The 25087-nt window shown below is 40.4% G+C and overlaps 9 protein-coding genes across 10 annotated transcripts; 4 read left to right on the top strand and 5 right to left on the bottom strand.

Annotated features, from left to right (window-relative positions):
• Positions 1–16: 16 nt before the first annotated feature.
• Positions 17–2015, bottom strand: LOC106443921 (ADP-ribosylation factor-like protein 8b). The gene is made up of 6 exons (XM_013885470.3): positions 1585–2015; positions 985–1066; positions 862–894; positions 652–773; positions 406–567; positions 17–316 (listed from the first exon to the last, which is right to left on the bottom strand). The coding sequence occupies exons 1-6, from the start codon at positions 1620–1622 to the stop codon at positions 199–201; spliced, it is 555 nt and encodes a 184-aa protein (XP_013740924.1). The 5' UTR covers positions 1623–2015; the 3' UTR covers positions 17–198.
• Positions 2016–2885: 870 nt separating this feature from the next.
• Positions 2886–4941, top strand: LOC106443815. Of its 2 annotated transcripts, none has more exons than XM_013885383.3 (4): positions 2886–3072; positions 3151–3196; positions 3385–3914; positions 3977–4941. In XM_013885383.3, exons 2-4 carry the CDS (start codon positions 3151–3153, stop codon positions 4805–4807), a joined length of 1407 nt encoding a protein of 468 aa, XP_013740837.1. In that variant the 5' UTR covers positions 2886–3072; the 3' UTR covers positions 4808–4941. The 2 variants fall into 2 exon arrangements, with proteins under 2 accessions (XP_013740837.1, XP_013740829.1); XM_013885375.3 differs by having other exon boundaries at positions 2898–3072; positions 3147–3196.
• A 521-nt stretch (positions 4942–5462) lies between these two features.
• LOC106443858 (polyubiquitin) lies at positions 5463–7489 on the top strand. The gene is made up of 2 exons (XM_013885414.3): positions 5463–5721; positions 6109–7489. The coding sequence occupies exon 2, from the start codon at positions 6109–6111 to the stop codon at positions 7252–7254; it is 1146 nt and encodes a 381-aa protein (XP_013740868.1). The 5' UTR covers positions 5463–5721; the 3' UTR covers positions 7255–7489.
• Positions 7490–8546: 1057 nt separating this feature from the next.
• On the bottom strand, positions 8547–11572 carry LOC106443796 (peptidyl-prolyl cis-trans isomerase CYP65). The gene is made up of 11 exons (XM_013885355.3): positions 11221–11572; positions 11088–11150; positions 10906–11009; positions 10727–10818; positions 10555–10644; positions 10378–10453; positions 9921–10279; positions 9590–9846; positions 9203–9491; positions 9003–9116; positions 8547–8903 (listed from the first exon to the last, which is right to left on the bottom strand). Exons 1-11 carry the CDS (start codon positions 11346–11348, stop codon positions 8682–8684), a joined length of 1794 nt encoding a protein of 597 aa, XP_013740809.2. The 5' UTR covers positions 11349–11572; the 3' UTR covers positions 8547–8681.
• A 106-nt stretch (positions 11573–11678) lies between these two features.
• On the bottom strand, positions 11679–13454 carry LOC106443880 (adenylyl-sulfate kinase 4, chloroplastic-like). Its single transcript, XM_048750608.1, has 6 exons — positions 12877–13454; positions 12673–12795; positions 12323–12591; positions 12162–12246; positions 12000–12046; positions 11679–11910 (listed from the first exon to the last, which is right to left on the bottom strand). Exons 1-6 carry the CDS (start codon positions 13076–13078, stop codon positions 11803–11805), a joined length of 834 nt encoding a protein of 277 aa, XP_048606565.1. The 5' UTR covers positions 13079–13454; the 3' UTR covers positions 11679–11802.
• A 238-nt stretch (positions 13455–13692) lies between these two features.
• On the bottom strand, positions 13693–15589 carry LOC106443910 (mitochondrial outer membrane protein porin 2). The gene is made up of 6 exons (XM_013885460.3): positions 15352–15589; positions 15124–15191; positions 14687–14797; positions 14518–14604; positions 14222–14430; positions 13693–14148 (listed from the first exon to the last, which is right to left on the bottom strand). Exons 1-6 carry the CDS (start codon positions 15398–15400, stop codon positions 13842–13844), a joined length of 831 nt encoding a protein of 276 aa, XP_013740914.1. The 5' UTR covers positions 15401–15589; the 3' UTR covers positions 13693–13841.
• Positions 15590–15725: 136 nt separating this feature from the next.
• Positions 15726–16260, top strand: LOC106443932 (succinate dehydrogenase assembly factor 4, mitochondrial). Its single transcript, XM_013885480.3, has one exon. It carries the CDS (start codon positions 15734–15736, stop codon positions 16061–16063), a length of 330 nt encoding a protein of 109 aa, XP_013740934.1. The 5' UTR covers positions 15726–15733; the 3' UTR covers positions 16064–16260.
• A 1064-nt stretch (positions 16261–17324) lies between these two features.
• On the top strand, positions 17325–19407 carry LOC106443870 (BTB/POZ and TAZ domain-containing protein 4). Its single transcript, XM_013885425.3, has 5 exons — positions 17325–17581; positions 17866–18135; positions 18241–18371; positions 18450–18756; positions 18832–19407. Exons 2-5 carry the CDS (start codon positions 17890–17892, stop codon positions 19288–19290), a joined length of 1143 nt encoding a protein of 380 aa, XP_013740879.1. The 5' UTR covers positions 17325–17581; positions 17866–17889; the 3' UTR covers positions 19291–19407.
• A 552-nt stretch (positions 19408–19959) lies between these two features.
• LOC106360161 (formin-like protein 6) lies at positions 19960–23841 on the bottom strand. Its single transcript, XM_013799754.3, has 4 exons — positions 22223–23841; positions 21930–22129; positions 21155–21396; positions 19960–21073 (listed from the first exon to the last, which is right to left on the bottom strand). Exons 1-4 carry the CDS (start codon positions 23674–23676, stop codon positions 20270–20272), a joined length of 2700 nt encoding a protein of 899 aa, XP_013655208.2. The 5' UTR covers positions 23677–23841; the 3' UTR covers positions 19960–20269.
• Positions 23842–25087: the final 1246 nt, after the last annotated feature.

Raw genomic sequence — 25087 nt, 5'->3', positions numbered from 1 at the left:
AAATTCAACCCTGAAGGAAGATGAAATTTGTTGCATAAGAAGAAGAAAACCAATCAAGACTAATATACAGAAGAAAGAAAGACGATAAAAACAAAGACAAAGTCTTGTTTCTCACATGATTTAAAACAAAAGAAATAAAATTGTCTTCTTCCACCATCAAAGGAGCAACACACACAGAAAGACTGAGAAAATATATGTTTAGCTTGCAGACTTGGAGTGCTTTACAAGCCAATCAATCACTTGGTCAATGTTGGTAGAGTTCTTGCATGATATCATGAAGCAACAGACTTCTCTATCTGTGAGAGACTTGAGCCCCCTGTGCAAACAATGGAGAAAAAAAACATCTTCAGAATCGAAGTAAAGAGGCAATGCAATTGTTGTATGTTTGGGTGTGAGGGGACTTACATTTCCTCGGTTAAGTCATCTTTGGACAGAGCACCAGGCTTGTCGATTTTGTTACCGAGGACTAGAAGAGGGATACCACTAAGCGACGTCTTGCTCAACAAATCATGGAGTTCGCTTTTCGAGACACTAAGGTTGTCAGGATCAGCAGCATCGACTACATACCTGGAGTCATAATCAGGAGCAAGAGCCAAAGAGTTTTTAGTCATTTGAAAAACCTCCAAAATAGTGAAAAAGATGGATTCTTACACAATGGCGGAAACAGAACGGCAGTAGCGTTCCCACATGCTGCGGAACCTAGGCTGACCACCGAGATCCCAGAGTTTGATTGTGACACTTCCTTTTGTCACTTTCCTCATGTTGAACCCAACCTGAAAGGAGTAGAACAAACTTCTTTTTACAAAAGCGGAGCAAACGTTTCGTTACTTAAAACATCAATAGGGGAGAAGTGTAACCCACCGTAGGAATCATGTCTTCACTGTATCCACCGGTCTGAACAAAGAGGGAAACCATCCATCAATAGGGATTAAGAAACATAAAGAGCAAGACAGTTTGTACTTTGTAGGGAAAGAGCGTGCTTACAGCAACGACGTTAACAAGTGATGTCTTTCCTGCATTTTGAAGTCCTATCAATGAAAGCTCCATTTCTTGCTTGAAGAAGAGGCTGCAAAATGACATATTGAGTCAACTGTGATGGGAAAAAAGAAGAAGAGATTTTCCCTAAGAAAACAAAAGCAGTTAGTCCACAGGAGTATTTGTACTACATCCTCATTACTCACAAAGCTATTCACTTTTCTCTTCGTGAAGAAATCTTTTATCTACTACTAATTGAACTCCAAGATGGATTCCCAAATGTATTTGTCCATAGTAACTAAACCTAAACTTGATTACCAAAATATAAACGCAGACTTGAAGACCAAATCAAAAGATTAAAAAAAAAAGCTACAGACTTTTTTTCTCTTTTGGTACTCTCTCAACAACGAAATCAATCACATATGAATCAAAATTAATTCCGCTAGAAGCCCTAATTTCGTCCTAGTAATTAATCACAGATTATAATTGAATTCGGCTAAAGAAAGTTGGATTATTTTTTCCTGACATTGAACATAAATACGGAAGAGAAACAGTCCAAATCACAATCCCATGAACAACAATAAAATGGAAATTGAAATAGGAACTAACCTGCGAAGCCAATTGAGAAAAGCATCCCACAAACCCATAGTTAAGATTTAGGATACTCAAAAGTTGTCCGAGAAAGACAAGAGGCGACAGATCGGTCTGGTAGAAATTCTCCTCCACGGGATCTCTATGGTGGGTCAAATGGAAGCTTCTCTCCCTCCTCTCTTTCCTTTTTCAGGCCTTCTTGCGCTCTTGGGCTGCTTATCTCGTCGAAGATTTCTTTTTTTTTTCTCTTAAATTAAAATTGGAATCCACGAGATCTGGACCGTTGAATCTGCGTAGGTCCTTCTGAGTCGTGTGATTAACGGCTCTGATTAGATTAGGGGAAATGAAGGTGTGTGTGACAGAGCGAAAATCATGGCGCTATTTTGTAAATATTAAATTTTGTGTTTCAGCCAATGAGAAGAAAGATTCGATGGGACAAAGAGAAGTTCGGAAGAAGAATAATACTAGAAAGCTCGAGGGTAAGAAAACAAAAGAAATGTGCAGAATCACACCACCACTCGCGGGAAGGAGGCGCGTGTTAACCATGAACTAATGATTAGCTGGTAACCGGCGATTCCAGGCGAAATTGGCGGTGGAGTTGGTGGGATTGGAAGCTGTACTTTTACGCGCCGTTTTTAGGCAATAATGGATGGAGAGCCGTGTTGGCCCAAAAAAAAAAAAAAAGGATGGAGAGCCGTATATAGATGGGCTTTTGTTATGGGCATTAAGCCCAACTAGTGATGGCCCATTTAATGGGTTATAAAAGAATAAGCCACCTCTGGATAGCATAATGAGAAGAACATAGCAGAGGAGATGAAAGAAAACATAGACAAGGCAGGAAAAGATGTAATAGAAACTTCTAAAGAATCGATAACATCGTTAACGGAGGTACAGCACTTGTTGCTTATTCAAAGCTTTTGCTCACCAGTGAAAAATATGAGAATTTTTATGAAGAAATGTAAATATGACATTTGTAATAAGTGCGACTCAACAAGTATCATGTCTACATCCATATATCATTTGGAAACGAGTTGAGTTTTATTTTAGTATAGTTGAAGAAAGGTGGAAAACGAATTTGTCAACCACTCAACTCGAGATCCACATCTCATGTGCATGAATTATATAAAATACTAATATTTAGCTTAGAGTAGATAACAAAGCTATTGAAATTATTATATTGTTAAGTTAAATGGGATTATATCCTTAAATGACACAGTAAATAGAAAAGGAAAAGAATTGCATTAGAGATAAATAGCTTATATACTCATACTGATAAGTGATAACAGAGATTATTTCACTTGTTAATCACTCCCACCACACATATATATATTTAAATTATTTAAATAGGAAGGAGAACAAAAATCTCGGAGAAAAGAAGAAGAGTTGAATCGGAGGAGAAGAGGAGCTGAATCATCACTGTCGTCTTCTTCGTTCGCACGTCGGAATCATCAAAGAAGCTTGATAGATCCTTCTCAACTAAGACTTCACTCTTACCCAACCTTTTTGGTATCTTTCTCAACAATCTTAGCTTTGGATTCCATCTGAGAGAATTATTCAGATCTTTTGTTTTGCTTTCGGAGATAGATGCCGGGAAATTCGGCTTCTCTCGGTCACCTCCGGGGGTTCTCAGGTAAGCTTTCCGACCATTCCGTCCTTTCGAACACTTTTAGTCTCCTTGTGCGTAACTTTGGGATCTGAAATCTAGAACTGAAAAGTCATACTATCTTCCTAGATTTGATTTAAAATATCTTCCATTAAACTCTACAAGGATGAAACAAAAGTCAATTTAGAAACCTAACGTTCTTTGCAATGATGCAGGAGGAGGTTGCAGACATTCACTGCTTACTATAGTATGGACCGTTGTGGGATTCTTACTCGTCACTCATCTCATCTCTCTCTACACCAGAAAAGATAATAACATTGATGATCAACAACACCAACCTCCTTCTCATCACTTACAACTACTAAACCCTTCTGCTCTCCATGAGCTTGTTAGAGTCGAAGAAGAGATCTTGAGATTACCTCCACCTAGGAAGCGCTCTCCTCGTACAGGCAAACGGAGATCTAGGAAACCCATCCCCTTGGCTGAAGAGTTCCTCGACGACAAGTCACCCATCAGACATCTCTTCTTTCCCGACATCAGAACCGCATCCTTTGGTCCAACCAAGGACATGGGCGACGATGCGTTTCATTACTCCCCCGGGAAAATTTGGTTGGACACGGAAGGTAACCCAATTCAAGCTCACGGCGGAGGGATTCTGCACGATGACAAATCTAACATTTACTATTGGTACGGTGAATATAAAGATGGACCAACCTACCATGCTCACAAGAAAGGACCAGCTAGAGTAAGTAGTGCCTATTTGCATTTACTCTTTTGGGTAAAATTAGATTTGAATCTTGTCTTCAGGTTGATATTATAGGGGTAGGTTGTTACTCTTCAAAGGACTTATGGACATGGAAAAACGAAGGCATTGTACTCGGAGCTGAAGACACAAACAAGACTCACGATCTGCATAAATCTAATGTCCTTGAGCGGCCCAAAGTGATCTACAACGACAAGACTGGCAAGTATGTCATGTGGATGCATATCGACGACGCTAACTACACTAAAGCTTCTGTTGGTGTAGCCATCAGCGATAACCCAACAGGTCCGTTTCAGTATCTATACAGCAAACGTCCGCACGGGTTCGATAGTCGAGACATGACTGTCTTCAAAGACGACGACGGTGTTGCTTACCTGTTTTATTCTTCTGAGGTCAACAGTGTGCTTCATATCGGACCCTTGACAGAAGACTACCTAGATGTGACGCCGGTTATGAAGACAGTTATGGTTGGACAGCACAGGGAAGCTCCTGCTCTCTTCAAGCATGAGAGTACTTATTACATGATCACTTCTTGGTGCACTGGCTGGGCGCCTAATGAGGCCCTGGCTCATGCGGCTGAGTCGATAATGGGTCCATGGGAGAAGTTGGGGAACCCCTGCGTCGGTGGTAATAAAGTTTTCCGGTTAACAACCTTCTTTGCGCAGAGCACGTATGTGTTTCCTTTGCCTGGTGTTCCTGGTGCGTTTATCTTCATGGCGGATAGGTGGAATCCTGCTGATCTGCGGGATTCGAGATACGTGTGGTTACCGTTAGTGGTAGGAGGACCGGCTGATCAGCCTCTGGAGTCCAGTTTCGGGTTCCCAATGTGGTCGAGAGTGTCTATATACTGGCACAGTAAATGGCATTTACCTTAGAACAGGCAAACAGACAGCTAAACATTTGTTTTTACCGATCGAGTCTTTGTTGTTGATTTATTTTATAGATTAGGCCATTTTCATACAAACCATTGTGAAGGTTATATAATAATTTCTAAGAAATGTTTTACTCAGATTCAGCTTTTGAACATTTTCAGTGTTGTTCAAACTTTGTCGTCAGTAATGTTAACTCGAGTATGGATCAAAATATTGGGTAAATGGGCCGGGCCAAAACGAGTTCCATTCAATAATTATAATAATATTAAACCAATTTACCGATCCATAAACTGTAGACCCTCTTACCAAGTTGATACAGAAACATTATCCGATGCAAATAATGCAAAATATCCAATTCTACTACAAACACAAAAGCATTACTTTATTTTCCGAAAAATGTAAATTCAGAATTAAAAGCCAACTTGAATTAAAAAAAATAGGAAAGGAACGAAAATAAAGTCGAATTTCCAGAAAAGACGAGATAGGCTTGGACAGAGTGGACCACCCAAGGTTCACAATTATTGATACTTTCAGTTTCAGCTCCACCGTTGATTTAAAGAAAAGAATCGTAAGGCCGTTAGAAATTGTGGTTATCAACGGGTCAGAAAGAAACGGCGTTAAAATATATACGGTTGTTGGCCGGCACACGGCTCATTGGTTTTTTCTTTTTTTTTAAAGCACAAATACTTTTCCATCACCTAAAATGAAGGCAATATACACGTCACCTTACAATACGTGTCCACGTCTTATTGGTTATTGCTTGGCCGCCTTACATCTCTCGTGACCTAGTCGGCTTCATCCCTCTCTATAAATCAAAACTTGGAGACCTCATCTCTTTCACAAATTAGGTCTCGAATTCGATATAATCAAAAAACAATCTTCTCAATCCTCTCTCGCAATCGCAAGTTTCGATCAAGGTGAGTCTCGTGATCTCTTCTACTATTAGTTGTTTCGTTTCGAATCGCCAGTTGTTCGCTGTTTGTTAATTTGATTCGTCGCGTGATCTCTTCTTCGATTCGTCTCGTGTGTTCATCTGCGTTGTTAAGCTTGGATCTGTTGTTTGCTTTGTCGATCTAGAGTCAGCTTCTTGGTAGGATCTGATTAGTGTTTGGCCGATTTGATTATTGATTGTCGTGGATCTCTGTTGTTAATCGTCGATCTGTGATTTTCGTCTAGATTCTGTATCGATTCGTGTAACTGTGATTGCTCTTTGGAATTTTATCTGAATGGATCATTGACGATTCGATTTATATAGTTATTATTTTCGGAATTGATTACTGATCTTAATTGTTTTGAATTTTCAGATGCAGATCTTTGTGAAAACCCTCACCGGAAAGACCATCACCCTTGAGGTTGAAAGCTCTGACACCATCGACAACGTTAAAGCCAAGATTCAGGACAAGGAAGGCATTCCTCCGGATCAGCAGAGGCTCATCTTCGCCGGAAAGCAGCTTGAAGACGGCAGGACTTTGGCCGACTACAACATCCAAAAGGAGTCTACGCTCCACTTGGTCTTGCGTCTACGTGGAGGCATGCAGATTTTCGTCAAGACGTTGACCGGAAAGACTATCACTTTGGAGGTGGAGAGCTCTGACACCATCGACAACGTTAAAGCCAAGATCCAGGATAAGGAGGGAATCCCACCGGATCAGCAGAGGCTCATCTTCGCCGGAAAGCAGTTGGAAGACGGCAGGACCTTGGCTGATTACAATATCCAGAAGGAGTCTACGCTCCACTTGGTCTTGCGTCTACGCGGAGGCATGCAGATCTTCGTCAAGACTTTGACCGGAAAGACTATCACTTTGGAGGTGGAGAGCTCTGACACTATTGATAATGTCAAGGCCAAGATCCAGGATAAGGAGGGAATCCCACCGGACCAGCAGAGGTTGATCTTTGCCGGCAAGCAGTTGGAGGATGGAAGGACTCTAGCTGACTACAACATCCAGAAAGAGTCTACGCTTCACCTGGTCTTACGTCTACGTGGAGGTATGCAGATATTTGTCAAGACCCTTACCGGCAAGACCATCACATTGGAGGTTGAGAGTTCGGACACTATTGATAACGTGAAGGCCAAGATCCAAGACAAGGAAGGCATCCCTCCAGACCAGCAGCGTCTCATCTTCGCTGGCAAACAGCTCGAGGATGGTCGTACTTTGGCGGACTACAACATCCAGAAGGAGTCAACTCTCCACTTGGTGCTCAGGCTTCGTGGTGGGATGCAGATTTTCGTTAAGACATTGACCGGCAAGACGATCACGCTTGAGGTGGAGAGCTCCGACACCATTGACAATGTCAAGGCCAAGATTCAAGACAAGGAAGGCATCCCTCCGGATCAGCAGCGTCTCATCTTTGCTGGAAAGCAGCTCGAGGATGGTCGCACCTTGGCCGATTACAACATCCAGAAGGAGTCTACCCTTCACCTGGTCCTTCGTCTCCGTGGTGGCTTTTAGAACTCTTATCCTGTGTGGTATCAAACGTCAGTGTCTCTGTTTACTATCTGGTGGTTTTCTTTTGATCTTATGGTTTGTGTGTTTTGGGGTCTTGTAAAGCAAGCCCCTGATGAATAAATGATGAACTCTCTTTGCGTCCTCATGTCTCGTTCGTTATAAGCGTCTTATGGTTTGTGTGTTTTGGGGTCTTGTAATTTAAGCCCCTGATGAATAAATGGTGAACTATCTTTGCGTCCTCATGTCTCTTTCTTTATAAGCCAAATTGGATTGCTCGTACATGGTTGTTCTTTATCCTCTTCTCGTTAGTGTGCTTTGTCTTCTTTATATCGTCTTCTCGTTAGTGTCCTATTTATAACTTATCTCCGAAAGCTTACGCCTAGCTTGAACATTTTGATGACGGGTGAAAGTGGTTGACTATGTTTGAGAGGAAGCTTTCATGATACCAAGAAGGATCAACAGGGTTCTTGGTTTAGTGAGTGGAACCATCTTCTCTTTGTTATTGTCCAGTTGTGTGCTTTCGAAATTAGCTTTTACAGCATGAGATGGTTTGATAGTGTTAGTGTCTCGATTTTGTTTCTGAAACAGGTGGTTGATAGTGTTGTAGTTTCTCAACAAGTGGTGGTTGTTACTGGTTTATCTTCCATGTTCACGGATTTGAGCAGAAAATTTTGGTCAGGTGTTAACAAATGCTGCAAAAGCTAAAAGAAAATAATTCCAAATAAAATATTAATGTCAAATGTTGACATTCAAAGTAAGATAATTTAGTAGAGAACGTACGTTTTGCGTGGATCAAATCTACCACCCCAATCGAATTGTCTTGGGATTTAGGGGTGTTTCATTTTTACGTTGGAAATGTTCCCAAATCCTTTAAACAAAAATAATAATTTGTATGCTCGTGTCATCTGATTTGACTCCTTACCTTGACCACAACTCCACTATTTGTTAATTGAATTATTTGGTTAACTTAACTAATCCAATATTTATATATGTATATATTATATTATTATATGATAGACAATCTAGTGTGAGGATTATATAATACTCCTTCTGTTACTAAAAGATGTATGTTCTGGAAAAAAAATTTGTTTCAAAAAAATTTATTTTTTACCTTTTCAATGTATGATTTTATGAAAAATTGTAAGTTTCAAAAAAATTAATGGCATTTATTGAATTTCTATTGGCTAAAAATTATGAAAAATTGTTATTCACAAAAAACAATGTATATTTAATGAGTTTTCTTAATATATGTGAAAAGTCTATAATATACATATTTTAAAATCAGAGGAAGTAATTTTTAAGAAATATTTCACTCCACCTTCAGCTTTTGATCATCAAAGATTCACATACAACAATTCATTTGTGGTTTGGGCTCTATCAAAAGACAAGTGAACAGTTTTACAAAGTTGGTAGAGAGTGTTTTTCTTCACCTACCAGCCAGAGAAATCTTTAAACCCTGTGGAGGCTGAAGCAGAAGTTGTTTTCCTTTTCTTAGACACTCCAGTGGCTGCAATATCAGAGTCTGTGGCACCACTAGTGTCCTTAGTGGCTGCATTACTCTTAGGTTTCAAGTATTTCCCGACGCCACCAGTACCGGCTCCACCTTCTGCTGTACCTGATCCTGGGTTGCTGTACCACGACCCGACCTTCTCCTGATAAATCACAAATGTATATATATATAATCTTATCAGACAGGTTGAAAGCAAAGAGAAAGACGAGAGACTGTATATAGTGGAAGGGGTGATACTAACAATGTCTTTGTCTTCGTTCTTCTCCTTCTCAGCTTTCTCTTTCTCTTCTTCCTCTTCATCAGGTTCTGTGTATGGATTTACAAACACATTTGCCTCAATTATCTTAATCTCCTCCTGCAGATATTCCAAAAACACTTGTCTCAAAAGGCTGAAACTTAGAATGCTGTTATTCAAGTAAAAAGAGTTTACTTGAAACTTACAAGAGGACGGTCGGTTTCATCCACAGGTACACTCTCCATTGCTGCTAGTGTTGACAAACCACCAACAACTCCACCAAACACTGTGTGCTTGTAGTTCAAATGGGTTGCTGATTTGTATAAGATGAAAAACTGAGAACCATTCGTGTGAGGACCACTGTTAGCCATACTAACCACGCCTCTTCCCGAGTGGAGCAGCTTCGAGTTTGGCTCGTCTTTGAATGGCTTCCCCCAAATGGATTCACCTCCTTTTCCTGTGCCAGTTGGATCGCCACCTTGAATCATGAAGTTCCTACCGTAGAATAAGGTACAAAAAGAACACCCTTATGTTAATCAATATTAACACAAGAAAGCATCTCAAAACAAAACAGATCTCCAATATATTATTACCTGATGCTTCTGTGAAAGGCTACTCCATTGTAGTACCCGCGTTCACAAAGGGTGATGAAATTCTCACATGCTCTAGGAGCTATATCGCAGTGGAGCTCAATGTTCAAATCTCCATGTGTTGTGCGAAACTGAACATACCCTTTCTTCTTTGGGTTCTTCTCGACTTTGATTAGTTCAAAATCGTTTTCGGTTACAGGTGTAAACGCAGTGGAAGTGAAAGAACGAGAAGCAGCACCTGAAGAGTAACGGCTCTTCACCTGAACCAAAAAAAAAAAACATTTTAACGACACACAAATCTCAAAACCGAGATTATTGAGTACAAGAAACTAACCATTTTAGTATTTATAGGTGCTCTGTCTCCAGACATATGCATAGCTATTCTTGCAGCTGTTTTATCACTGGACCCAGCTTTAGCTGCAGCAGCACTTCTTCCATGAACCGAAGCGGATGCGGCATCCACAACGCTGTAAGTCTGCTTAGGTTCGTCTGCTTTAGAACTCTCTTTGATTTTCGACCTCGACTCAAGAATGGCAGCAATAGCAGCGGCTCTTTCATTACGTGCCTTGTTTCCACCTCCACCGTGTAAAGCAATCTCCTTGGCCTTGTCAGTTCCAAGATCTGCAAGCATATGCTTGATATCTCCAGAGGCGTTTATGTTATAAGCCGGGTCTGAGTTCATCTTCTTCAATTCTGTTTTCGGAAAAAAAAAACACAAGAGAATAGAGTCATAACCAACTAAATAAAAACATGGATTGGGATAAGATAGAGCTTTGTGCATCAATTCAAACCTTCATCTTCAAGCTTAAGGCCGTTTTTAACGTGATCAAATTCCACAGTTATCTTACTGTCAACTGCATTAGGATTCTACAAAACATAATAAAGAAAAAAGTAAATTTGATGTTACAACATTAAACCATTGCAAAAAGCTTCAAGCAGAGAGATTGAGTGAATAGATTTAGTAGTACTTGAATAGTTATAAGGTCAGCCCTTGTGAATGGTTCCTCTGTTAAAAGCTCCTTCCAATTCTTGGTTTTGATATTCAACTCTTTGATTGCCTAAATATTTACAAATACAACTATAAGAATCACTAATAACACTCTTGAGCAAGTTTCAAGGTAAGAAAAAAGACAAACAAACCTCGTAGCAGAATACGTTTCCGGTGGTCTTAACAGCAACAATATGAGTAAACTCAGTGAAGACTTTGTTGAGAACAGGACAATGAAACTCTCCTACAATAGGAAGGCAACGATTCAGCATTGTAAGAACTATTCTACAGATTAGGATGACAAGAAAGCAACAAAAAAGAAAAAAGAAACCTTCAGAGTTCTTGTGAAAGACGAGAGGAATAAGATCATCTCCTTCCAAAGGCGCTCCTGTAACTGGATGTTTACCGAACTTCCTAATGTAAGGCACTATCGTTCTGCAATTCTCACCCAAAAGACAAAAATTAAATTCAAAATCAAGCAGGTAAGCTTTAAAAGAGTAAGAATCAACTCACGTTAGCTCGAAAACGCTGCCGTCGGTTGTACACACAGGATCCTCGAACGGCAGAAACGTAAGCCTGAGATTTGAATCCAAACTTGCAAACGATCATTTATATAGAGTTGGTGGAAAGCAAGCAATTTACATACGCGCAGCAGTAGAAAGGAAGGCTCTTGAAAGGAGTGCGATTCTCTTTGGATTTAGCGCCTCCCCATTCCGTTGCCCACTCCGTCTTCGTTATGAACATCCGATCCTTGCTGTGCTGCTTCTTCCCCATCTTCTTTCTCTTCGACACGAGCTGATGATAGGTTTAAAGTTCGATTGAAACCCCCTGACGTTCCGATTTGGGATCTGAGACCGACTCCTTTCCTTCCGCCACCGCCTATTGTTTATAGACAAAACAGTCGCCGCCGTAGAGCTCGATTCGGCCCAAATAGCATCTCACCTGGTTCTATTAATGGGCCTGATTTTAATATTTGGGCCGACTAATTTAAGCCCTAAACCATTGATAACCGCTTTTTCACTCGGAGATTTGGCGCCAACTCGCACGTCTCATTTTCTCTCAACATTCATCAATCAATTTGACTATTTGGTCACGTCCGAACGGTTTATAGTACGTCATGGTTTTATTCTCGCATCCAAACAATGATTATACATGAGATTAAGGCTGTTCAGAATATTACAAGAGATGTTTGTACATATCCTTATGTGACTTCGTGGAGCGTGATTCTCTACGACGGCTTGAGGTATCCATTCTGGTCTAAGTAGGTCACAACAATCTCCGCCATTTCCGAAAGAGATGAAGATGAATTCTCGTCTCTGTTGTTTTGTATCACAATCTGCACATCATAGTAGTAGCAGGCCAATGATTCAGAATATATAAAAAAAACAATAATAAAGAGGATATAATATATGATTATATACGAACCTCGCAATCCAAAGGTGGTTCGTAAGGGTCATCTATTCCTGTGAAACCTGTAGAAGAAATAGTTTCGGGAGAAGAAGAAACATTTTATAATTAGCATATGGGTTGGATCATGACGGTGTATGGGTTGGCTAAAGAAGATAAAACAAGTTGGGTTAAGTTTACCTTTGATTTCCCCAGCGCGTGCACGCTTGTATAAGCCCTTTGGGTCTCTAGCTTCACAGACGTGGAGTGGCACATCCATGAACACCTTTACAAGACATCATAGGGTTAAGTTTTCATGTTAATTCTCGATTCACATTTATGAATTTTACAAAAAAAAAAACCTCAATGAAATCTCCTAGTGGTAGCAATGCACGACAAGCAGCTCGTTCCTTTCGGTAAGGAGAGATGAGACTAGCAATACAGATGATTCCAGCATCTGCAAACAATCTGGCCACTTCACCAACTCTTCTAATGTTTTCAGCTCGATCTTCTGCTTTGAAACTAAGATCGCTGTTTAAACCATGTCTAACATTGTCACCATCAAGTATATATGAGAGCTTTCCACGGTTGTACAAAGCTCGGCTAAGAGCACACGCCAGACTACTTTTCCCTGGAAAAGAAAAGATCTGAACAGAATCAAGTAGAAACACCTCAAGCTGCACGCACTTGAAGAGATCAATTACAATCAAACCTGAGCCACTTAAGCCAGTAATCCAAATGACACATCCCTTTTGCTTAATCAGTTCTTGTCTATCGGATTTAGTGATGGGACAAGCATGCCAGACGACGTTTCCGTTGATTTGCTGCGTTTCACCTAGTCAGGTTGATCCATTCAGATGCATTTTGACATCACCAAAGCAAAAAGGCTCGTAAGATATTAAGAGATGGATCATACCTGGCCGCGCAGAAATCGACTCGTCTGTCGCCATGATCCGACGGAAGAAGCTCAGTCTCCGTTGACTTTTCCCGCGAAACTTCAATCCGGCGGGCTCCAAGCTCCGGGAATCAGACAACGATGGTCTCAGATTCCGCGACTCTCCGAACGCCGGAGAAACATAGCACCTTCCGGCACATCTCGCCACCGCCGCAACATCCATGAATCAAAGTAATTCGCACGAAAGAAAGAAAGAAAGAAACAGAGTACGGCAACGAGAGATTCAACGATTCAATTGAACAGGGCTCGACGTTGACAGCGAACCATGTTTAAATCAGTCGGTTATTTTTATTTTACTTTTTAAAATGAAGAAAAATGTGTTGTTTATTTGCTTGTGGGTGCTGAGTGGTAAGCCATGAGTTTTAAAGACGCACTCTCTCTTAGGGGGCCTGATGACATCGTTGGGCGTTGTCTGATTCACCTAATCCTAATCCTAATCCTAATCCATATCCAATAAAGAGATACTCACACCAACTGGGATTTGGCAGGTTTTGTTTTATTAATTAAGAGATGATAAACCTTATCAACTACTGATGATATCATACAAGTATAATTAATGTGTGGATTTATTCATGCTTGTATTATCCTAATTAGCACGGGAGATACAACTAGGCTATTTTGCTTGCTTCCACCTCTAGTTTAAGTAGTTTAATTCACTTTCAAAATCGCAGCGAGCAAATATACCAAGAAAATTGCCGCAGCGACTAAAAAGAAATATCCTAACGAACTTGTCTTGTTTGAATGTGAAAATATACCAAGAAAATTGCTAAGTAAAAATGTCAAAAGAAGAACCATATTAGTAAAAGAATTAACCGTCCATTTCACTGCGGAACTACTTATTCATGTAAAAGCAAAACCAGAGGTTCACAAATGAGAGAATAGAAAAATGGTTCGGAGACTCATCTCATGTTTCTGTGTGTGTTCTCTCAAGGTTTGAGAGCGAGTGAAAGACCAAACCTTGGATGCTTGTCTAACGCCTTAGTGTCTATCTCACTGGAAACAGTCACTAGTGACTTGGGCAAGACCTCGTGCTGAAGTAGAGCACCGAGCGTGCCATGGTTGTTGAGCTTAGCTTTCACCGAAGTCGAGTGATCAATCGCATATAACCCACCAACAGTTATCGTGTTTTCATTGGTCGAGAACTTCCTGTAAACCTCACCAACTGCTGCACTTCTCTTGGATTCGTCGAGGTGGTGAAGGTAAGATGCTTTGATCGAGTCTCCTTTGTCTCCCCTGAGAATAAAAAAAATTCAGACCAGAACCACACAAAGGCGTAGCTACTAATCACTTTTGAGATTCTGCTTACAATATAATGGAAGCGCATGCATCTGGTTTGGTGACGCTGATTCCAGCGTTATACTTGGTGAAAGTTTTGGAGGAAGTGTCGTATCCAGCTTCAGCACCAAATGAGATGACAGGTGTACCTAGAGTGGCTGTTATGTCGATCAATGGGTTCTGCTTCAAAGCTGCAGTAGCGGTAACTGCTGCGTGGTCGTGGAAGTATTGGACCTCGAGCTGTTAATAGAATTCATAAGTTGATGGAGTCAATCTCAAAAACAACTGAAAGGCATACACAAAAAGAGTTCTCTTTTTTCTGTTAACCTTGCCAGAACTGTTGTCAGGGACTTTGAAGGAGACGATGGCTTTGGTTGATGGGAGAATCTCGGTGAATGTGACTGTTGTCAAAATCTGCCAAGCAAAGAACGAAGATATTAGGTGAAACACGGATTACTAAGTAGTGTTTACTGGATGAAATACTGAAACCACTAACAGTAGAATCAGTGTGGATTTTGACATCGAAGACAGCATTCTTGTACTTGTATTGAGTGGTAACATCAGCAGCATGCACGCCTCCTTTCTTGAGAGCAGTAGACGTAAGTGCCTACAACAACAAAGCACACAGATATATCCAATGCTAGATGATTTTCCACACAATCACTAGTCAGAAGAACAACAAAAACAATTGAACAATGAATAAATTCTCCAAAGTCAAAGCTGATGTTCTCACTCATTTATCACAAAAAAAGGGGCAACAAATACTCTTAAATGCAGACGACAGAGAACGTTATCAGTGATAACTTATCACATAAAAAACAGTGATGGGAGAATAAACTCAGAACCATACTCGTTGATAGTCAAGATACCTAACCACGCAATCGAAATTGAAAAAGAAGGAAAATCTGAGAATAGTGTTGATAAGATACGTACCACGCCGGAGGCACTGTAAGTGGAGATACTGAATTTGTGATCGGAGGTGTAGTCTCTCGTCAACAGATCTATACACGAATCGGAAACATCGAAATCATCAACCCAAACCAGAATGAAAATCTAAGAACCCTAACACTACGAATCAAGGAACCAGGACGCAGCATATTCCATAAAATGCACGCAAATAATTGCGCGATTTCAACAGCAATAGGATGATGATGATGTTACCTTTGGCTTTCTTGCCGATATCTGAGAATAGTCCTGGGCCTTTGCTCATGGTTAATCGGAGATTCGATCGGCGAAGATTTGGAGGAGAAGCGGTGAAGAAGATAACAGAAAATACGACTTAATTTTGTAGACGAAATAAATAGCGAATATTGTTTGTTATATAATAACAGCCTGTGATATTCTTTAGTGACAGGTCACTCATAACCGCATAAGAGAATGTGGGACCCAGTTATCGTGTTATTAAATTCATTTTGGGTTTACCTCCGAGTCCATTGGGCTTATGTTATTAAAGTACGGCCCAAATAAAAGATAATCGGAACCCTATACTTAAACTATCTCACAAATGGCCTGCGTCGATATCACTCGACACAAATAACAAACAATGGCGACGAACAAAATCGTCCGTCTGATCGCACCAAGCCGATCCGCCTCCTCTAGATTCCTGGAGCCTGTATCACGCTTTCTAAGCTCCGGCACTCCTCCTCCGCAGCCCCCGCAGTCACCATCACCATCTCCGAATGAGGATCAGGTTGTGAAGCCAGATCAGAAACTTCAAGAGAATCTGCAGATGCCCAAGGAAGAGGAAGATGAAGAAGAAGGAGGAGGTGGAGAGTTTTTCAACAAAGATACCGGTGAGATCGGAGGGCCTAGAGGTCCTGAGCCGACACGGTACGGCGATTGGGAACAACGTGGTCGATGCTCCGACTTCTGATTGACACGTGATGATCCCAAGTAAATCTCGGTCCTCGTTCATCATTTTTATTCACTTTTATAAGTTTTTATGTATTCGCAAATAATGGAGAACATTAAGGAGAAAAATTAAGGACAAGTTGGAACTATGATTTGTCTGGATTCCTTGTGTGCTTATGAAATGTTTAGTTATTTGAATACATAAAGTGACTTTGCTTATGTTGTAAAATTTTGATTTTATTAGCTTGAATCAAGAACTGTGTCAGAAGATAAAAGATGAGAAGAGTACTCTATTATAAAATCACGTACATGTTTGGAAGTAATTTCAAATTTAGGTATATTGGATTATGATGAGTACAGTATAGACCAACAACATGCAGAAACTAATCCTCCTCTCCAAAGCGAACTGTACTGTTTTAAGATTTCGTAGCAAGGAATGATCTCTAGAACGGCTTCTTGGTTTTCGGCTTTATTTGATAGATTGATAGGAACATGTTACTAGTTTACAACCAGACTAATTAAAGAGGTTGGGCAACGATCAATTGAAGTGACCCATAAAAAAAAGATATCACAGGTCTAAGATATCAATACATATCTATGACGCTATCTTCTGGACCACAGACTAAACCCTTAGTTAACATTTTGGAAGCCACTAGAGTAAACTATTAGTTTCAGATTTCGAAAGTGTCTGGATTCAACTGTTAGGATTACTCCCCCCTTCCCCTCTTTACTAATATGTATAGAATTGTTTATAGGGAAATCATATTTTTCATAAACATGAAACTTGGGGGTTCTCAACAATATTATAATAATTTCTCATTAGACCTTAATATTTGCCTAAGCGTCAGATGTTTAAAGGTAAATTAAACAAAAAAAAATCTTGTGGATAAAAATAAAAAGTAAGTCTAAATTTATCTGTAAACGAGAGGGGATGAGAATAGGGATAAAAATCCAAAAATTGAACAGCTAATTATGAGCTGTGAAGCGCCAAACAAGAAAGAAAACAGAGGACAAACTGATCTGTTTTTGTGCGGCTCGTAAATTTTAAATAAGAACTAAAAACATGCAGAGTCGTGTCTGAATTGATAAAGCGGTAATAAAACCAACAAGGAGAGGGGAAAAAAGGGCCCCGTTGAGACAGGCGCGTGGATTCTCAGCCGTCCGTTTCGTAACCGTAGCATCCACGCGCCCCTCGGTGATTTTTTGCGCAGGTGTTGTTTGTTTGGCGGTGATGAACAAGAAAATATCTTTGTAATAATAATTGACGGAAAGAAAAAAAGTGAGCAACAAAAATAAATATCCAATTAATTTATTTTCTTCAAAAGATTTTTTGTCGTGTTCCCTTGTTTCGAGAGTGTGTTTATATAATGAGAAGAGATCTGATCTGTTTTCTGAAGCTTCTCTGTAGAGTTTCTTCTCCTGCTGGTTAGACGAAGGAGGAGACTTGCATATATATTCTCTTAAATTGAGTTAATTTTGATTGAACTTGCTCTAAAGGTTCGGTCAGAATCAAGATTCTAGCTTAGCTCGTTTGAAGGAGGTATGTTCTTGTTTCTTAAACATTTTTCTATTCATCTGTTTTTGAGTTTTCTAGGGTTTGGCCATTGTTTGTTTTTTGCGTATTGTGTGAGGAACATAGGTGTTTCATGGAATCTTGGAAAATGTTTCAAGATATGTTATGATTCTTGATCGTAAATAAAGCTTTGAAAAACATTTGTGAAATGATAATGGATTGATTATTCATAGAATTTTTATTGTGTGAAGTAAAAGCAAAGATCTCTGTATTTAACTTGTAATCAAAAGTTTCAATTGGTTTTGCTTCAGGGAGGGAAAAGATAAAAAGGAGAAATGGTGATGGCTTGTGTTGATCTTCAAAAAGCTGCAGATTCTTCTTCTGTACCGATCCCTCCACCTCTTCCTTCAAAATCTGATGGCCACCAGAAAAGATACCGCAACGATGCAGCTCCAGAGCACACCTGCGTTCCCACAGCCACAAGAGATATGTGGGATCGTCTTTTCAATGACGGATACAAAGCTAATGTTGTCATCTACACTGATAATGGCGGCATCGTCTATGCTCATGCCAATATCATTGTAATGCTCTCTCCTTTGAATCCTATATTGATCCTTGTGTTGTTTGGATCTCTAGGTTAGACTAAAGTCTTTTTTTTTTTTTTTTTTGGGTTTGTAATTTAACAGGGGACTGCTTCAAGTGTGATCAAAGGCATGTTGAAGCAAGCCAAAAAACATGGAAAGTGGTATACAATCTCAATCCGTGGCGTCCCTCATGAGGCTGTCCGAGTTTTCATTCGTTTCCTCTACTCTTCTTGGTACTCTTCTCTATACTATTTACCTCTCTCTTTTAACATTCTCTTAGTTTTTATTAAACCTGACTTTCTTGTTTGTAGCTATAAGAAAGAAGAGATGAATGAGTATATAATGCACTTGCTGCTTCTGTCTCACGCGTACGTGGTTCCTCAGCTGAAACGGGTCTGTGAATGGCATCTAGAACATGGTTTGCTCACCACTGAGAACGTAATTGACGTCTTCCAGCTTGCCCTGCTCTGTGATTTCCCTCGGCTCAGCGTCATATCTCACCGTATGATCATGAAACACTTCAAGGAGCTTTACGCGACAGAAGCATGGACAGCTATGAAGAAAAGCCACCCCTTTCTCGAGAAAGAACTTAGAGACTCTGTCTTCATCGAAGAAAACGTAAGTTAATTAATTTCATTTTGCAACTCTGGCTCGTTACCAATTTTTTCTAAAACGTTGTTAACATATGTGCAGGCTCGGAAAGAGAGGATCAGAAAACGCAATGAAGAGAGGATATACTCGCAGCTATACGAAGCGATGGAAGCGCTTGTTCATATATGCAGAGACGGGTGTAAAACTATAGGACCACACGATAAAGATTTGAAACCGAACCACGCCACGTGTCACTACGAAGCTTGCAAAGGGTTGGAATCGCTGATCAGGCATTTCGCTGGATGCAAGCTTAGGGTTCCGGGAGGTTGCGTGCATTGCAAGAGAATGTGGCAACTCCTCGAGTTGCATTCACGTGTTTGCGCTGATTCTGATCAGTGTCGAGTCCCACTATGCAGAAACTTTAAGGAGAAGATGGAGAAACAGAGCAAGAAGGATGAGGTTAGATGGAAACTTCTGGTGAAGAATGTGTTAGGTTCTAAGAAAATTGGAGCCTCTCCTTTCTTTCTACCCGTGACCAGCTCTTCCTCCACCATGTCTTAATCGTTTTCTTCAGTCCCAAGAAGGGCGAGTTTTAAGCGTTTCTTGTGATCTTCTCCCTGAAAAAAAGTGTAACATAATAAAATGAAATGAAAGAAAAATCACATTTGGTGGTCAAAATCTATAAGTTGGTTGGTTATGAATGTTAGATCCGGTTTATTTATATAGAGCTTGATTACTCGTTTCGGTTTAGTGGTTTTGTTGTTTTTAACTCAGTGTCTTGTTGAGAAAGAAACACGACAAAAATAAAAGCAGGAATCTACCAAAGTTTAATACGACCCTACTTAGTTTTGTTATTTTTTATACTTCCAAAAATGGGAAACTGCAACGAAAAGATCGTGGTGGGAGAAAAAAAGTGACGCACAAGGGGACAAATGCAGTAAGAAAGAGAGACGTGTGGTACAAGCTGTACAGAAGAATCGGTCTCACTCACATCACATGTTCGTATTTCATTAAATAATGTTGGAAACATCCATCGTCTCAAATTCAAATCCGTGCACTCATATTACAACCATACATTTGTATGTACGTACGTTTCGTTTACAAATCTCCTTTTATTATGTACATTCGTATTGGATTCTGATTCCTTTAGAACAAGAAAACAACAAGAAACAAAAGATGTAAACACGATTCTAACCTATCTCATAATTCCTACTTATGTGGTCATACGACTACTAACTTTTTGAATTGGATAAAGATTATAACGTCCAAAATAAACAAAATCTCCACTAATAACCTCAAGATATTAGGATATATTTATACATATATCTATCTATATTTCAACTGCCGACGAAAAAAGAAAAATTAACAAAGAAACTTATTTGTTAACGAAAATTTGATCATTGTAGTGTTTGTTCCTTCATGAACCGGCCCATATTCTCCGAGTTAACCAACTCAATATCTCCTCCGGTTTGAGAAACACCAACTTAATCCCTTGTCTCCGGTGTAAGAAACTGTACAGCCTTTTGTTTTGTGTGTTTCATCACGTAGAAGAGTTGCTGCTGTGTTCATTATCTGAGCTTGTATCTTCTTGTCTTGATTTATACCTATGAAGAACCGGTAACGAAGCTGTTGCTGAAATCCTGAACGATCTCGCTGAAGCCGAACCCATCGCTGACGACATTTCCTGCATCGTCTTAACTTCTTTACAAACGTTATCAAGAACTCCGAGAAAATCTCTCACGACCATGAAGATTCTCAAAGGATGTGCTTCTTCTTTTGCTGCGTCCCCGTGGAAATACTCCGTTACTTCTTTGACCATTGACAGAGCTTTTCTTTCTCCTCCTTTGATCTTTCGAATCTCTTCTTCGGCCTCTTTGAGAAACGTTTTCATCGAATCAAAGAACTTCCCTGGAGTTGTTGTTGTTGTTATCTCTGTCTTTACAAAAGCTCGGAGTTTCTCAAGACCCGTTTCTAGCTTTGTCACATACCCACTCAGCACGTCGGAATCCATTCCGGCTGATTTTTTTACGTTTGCCAGATCTCTACTCAGTCCAGCCACGACTTGTAATCCTTGCTTTCTGAAACCGTCTTTGTTTTCATGGACGATGGTTTCATCTACTGTTGTTGTGGTTGCCTCGGATTTTGTGATTTCTTGGACGACAAAGTGAAGCAATGTGGTTTTGCCGTCAACTCCTTTTATGTCCACGAGTTTTAAAAGAGTATCGAGTTTGAAGGCTTTGGCTTCTCCACGATTAGTGCCAACGTTCATTCTGTTTCCTGTCATCAGAACAGCTTCGAGGAGCTTAAGGAATAGCCTGCTTGCTTTTAGTTCTAAGCTTGCGTCCTACACAAGCAAATAAGGGACTGAGACTATCAAGACAAATTCGTTTGAGAGATTGAATCATTTAGTGAGTGACTAACTAACCTCTAGTGTCTGGAAAGAGTTCCTTAGATACTTGACTTCTGCATCAAAACTGGCTCTATACAACATTGCTTCAACTCGTTTGAATGCAAAAGGGATATCGAGAATGGTTTTAAGGAATCTTTCAGCTGTTCCTAGTTTTGAGACATCGCCAGAGTACTCTCGGAGTTTTATCTCTTCTTCCTTTGTTGGAGCCATCTTCACCAAAGTCTCTAGAAGTTCTGCACCTAAGCTCTCGGGATTACCTATTACCGTGCCACAAATTTTTAATTAAACAACAATAATAGAGACCAAATGCTTTCTTGCATCTCAGAGAACAATGCATAACGAGAAATCAATTTATGTTTTGAGAATCTTAATGAATGTCAAGTATATATACATAATGCTTGCTACTCCTGTAAAATTCAACGGATGACCTTTTTAAAAGAAAATTCATAAGTTGTGCAATCATTAAGAAGCAATATAAAGCAGAGAAAATCATTTCATATGTCATTGTTCTTTGCAATGATTATAACTTGTGGCCTAAGCCTTTTTAGTATTACTTATCCTTTCACCACCAGTACCTCTAATGAGCATCTCTATTACTATTCCTGCTACTAGAAAGATCACCACTAGCCCATCAAGGCATCAAAACTAAGAACAGGTTATGCGTTGAACAGAGGAACCTAAATACAAATAGCTTACTAACTTATAACGATCTAGGTTAAGGCCAAACGTTACTTTGTGCAAAAGGTAACTTTACCGTAAGTAATGAATCAAGTGGGAGACAACAACTTACCATCTAAAAGAGCTTCTGACACCTCCTCACGAGTTACGTTCAGTGCTCTCAAGAGGATTGCAATGTTCTGAGATTTCTTTGGATCAAGTACTCTGTTCTCATTCTCAGCTGGAGGCATCACTGATCTTCTCACAGGTTCCTTTGGAGCTGAACTTGCTGAACTGCAACCAAACAGATGCTCCATCCGATCTTCGTTCACTCTGTTTAATAATACCACAAAGATTCAAATAGTTATCGAAAACGGAAAATTCAAACGTATGTTTCACAACAATGCAGAAGACAGTAATACGCACTGGAATGAGCTTGATTTGAGCTGGTCCCAAACTGTGGCACGATCAGAGCTCGCGCGTACTTTGTCCCAGTGGAGTGGCTTCAACTTTGGCCTGCTTGGATCCGTGTCCCCGTCGGCTGATACACTTTTGGCCTCTTCAACAGCTTTCGATTGAGGACTTGGAGTCTTGAATGCTAGTTTTCTTGATTGATCGTCTGGCTTCGTTGCTTCTGGATTGCTGAGCTTTCGAGGTATCTGGAAATCTCTTGGCCGTATCTGAGGAGGCGGAGGCGGAGGAGGACGAGGAGGAGGGGGAGGAGGTGGAGGTGGAGGTGGCGTATGGAGTGGAGGAGGAGACCTCCGTGGTGACACTAGTGTGCAGAGAGGTGACTTATCCTGCGTAATCGCCTGAAACGCCGCCCTATTCGGCGGAGGAGGAGGCTGAGAGAACTTAGGCTTGTTCTGTGGATAAGGAATCTCTAGTTCATCAGCTTCCAAGCTCCTGAACGGTGGAGGTTGCACTGGCGGCGGTTTCTGCTTTATCGACGGAATGATAACGTGCTTCATCTCCGGCGACCTAGATCCAAACTTCGACTTCGGAGAAGTCCTCTTCGAGTGAGGAACTGATCCAGAGGAATGGCCGTTGCTGTTGGCTGACCGAGGAAACGCCGTGTAGTAACCGTCGTCGCTGCTGATAGCAGATCCGTGCGGCGTGTAAAACGCGGTGTCGCGGCATTCTTCGTCGGAAGACGACGTAGAAGGAGATAAAGCCGAGGGAGAGTTCTCAGACGGTTGCGGCGGTTTAGCTAACGGCGGAAGCGGTTGAAGCTCGGGACTCGGCCGGTATCGATCTGATCTCTTAGCCGAATTTAATTTCCGGTACGGAGAAGTATTAACCGGTCCAATAGACTCGCTGGCCGGTTCGCGGCTCGGTTCAACGGTTCCCATATAGAGAAATGTGGAAGACGTCGGTGGAAGCGGATCTTCCTGGAATCTTCGAGAACCGCCATCGCCTCCTCTGCTAACGAGTTTCTGAGTGTCGCTTGCGTGTTTAACTTTGTGGCGATACAAGAAGAAAGCTAGAGCTGAGAGCATACCGAGCGTGACGACTCCAACGGATATGACGATCGCAAATTTCTTCCCAGGCTTCGCCTGCTGAGTGGTAGCGGTCGGAATCGGTAATCCGCCATTGGCGTCGGAGGAAGCAGGAGGCGGCGGAGGAGGAGGGAACTGAGACTGGTCAGGGGTGGAAGGATTCTCCGGGAAAAATGGCTGATCGGGAGCGTCGGGAGGAGGCGGCGTGGACTGGAAATCCGGAGGAGGAGGAGAAGCATCCGGGAAAAGCGGCTGATGGAGGATTCTTCGATGAATCTCGTTAACTTCACCAACGGAGAAAGAGGATGAAGATAGAGATACAGAGAAGGAGGAGAAGAGAAGCGAGAAGAAGAAGAAGAATCTCGAATGAAGAAAACTCATGGTGAATTTTGATTAACTGTTTTACAATCCTTCTCTCTCTCTAAGTTCATCTTCTTCCTTCTTCCTGCCTTTTCTTTTTGAGGCTTGTATCTTCAATAAGAAAAAGGTTAATGCAACAAAAAGAAAATAAAAAAAGGGAAAGTAAGAGCAGAGGAGAGCAAGCGAAAGTTCGTTTCGTTTCAAGATCTGAGATTTAAGCTGCTGAGTCAGCATTCCGGGATCGTTTAATCTACTTTTACCTCCTTTACTTTTCCGTTAATTAGTACTAGTAGTTAATTATCCGTGATAAAAAAACTGGTCGCATTATTTGTGCGCGGCAAACATGGTAAAAACAAATATATAATTCGATTAAATTAATGGTCAATTTGGAGGTTAAAAGACATTAAAATGAAGAATAGACAGCCTCACATTTCACACCCAGCGTCGGGGATACTGACTACTAATCATAATAAAATTCAACCTTGTAATTAAACTGTGAATGGACTTTCATCGTCATGGTGTGCGTTACATTAGATTTCATTTTTGCAATACGACCCAGAATATTATATTTGGAAGTCCGTGCCACGTGAGATTCAACAACCAGTGAAAGACGAAAATATCCTTATATATCAGTGGTATTTAATATTTATATAACAGAGAATGTGACGGTCCTTCTCCGTCCCACGTAGAAATTTCTGATTCTGCTTCGTTGATACCAAGACGGAGGAAAAAGACACGTACATACCATTCCACCATCAGCTTTTCGGTTTTATTGTATCTTATTAACTAATTAAAAATATTAAATCTACAATTACAATTACAAAGAATTAAAACGTATGTTATAAATCAAACAACAATAACTAAAAGCCAATCCAATGTGGTCCAGTCCATCGTAGATGACACTATGGGCCAACATTTGCAATTTGTATTGCTTGGGAATTTAAAATGGAGTTTCGAGAAATAAAACAAGATTTACTTTAACTCTGCCTACAACTAATTTCACAGACAAATGACATGTTTTTCTTTACGTGAAATGGTTGATACGTATAAGTCAGGTTTATGATGAGTGAGTCTGTATTAAAAACAAAAAAAGTTGTGTTATAAAAAAAGAAGACCCATACAATGTAATCTTGGAATAAAGTGATACAACGCCACAACGGGCTCAACGTTACATCTCTATCTTTTTATCTTTTTCTTTTTTTTTTTTGCTTTTATTCTTTCAATTTTCGTTTCTTTCGTCTTTTTGGGGTAAAAGAAAATAAATTGTTTATAGATCCACCGACTCCTCCTAGACTATTGTTTATGTTTATTTATGGCAATTGACAAGTGTAGAACCAAGGGAAGGGTCAAGCACACGCTCTCTAGCGCTTTGCTTTCTCAACTCTCTTTTTCATTTTAGCACATCTTTCTCATTATCTTTCATTTTTATACC

The sequence above is a fragment of the Brassica napus genome, chromosome C3 (assembly GCF_020379485.1).
Source record: "Brassica napus cultivar Da-Ae chromosome C3, Da-Ae, whole genome shotgun sequence".
NCBI lineage: Eukaryota > Viridiplantae > Streptophyta > Magnoliopsida > Brassicales > Brassicaceae > Brassica > Brassica napus.
Note: the sequence above shows the minus strand (reverse complement) of the source record. Positions and strands in the feature narration are given on the sequence as shown.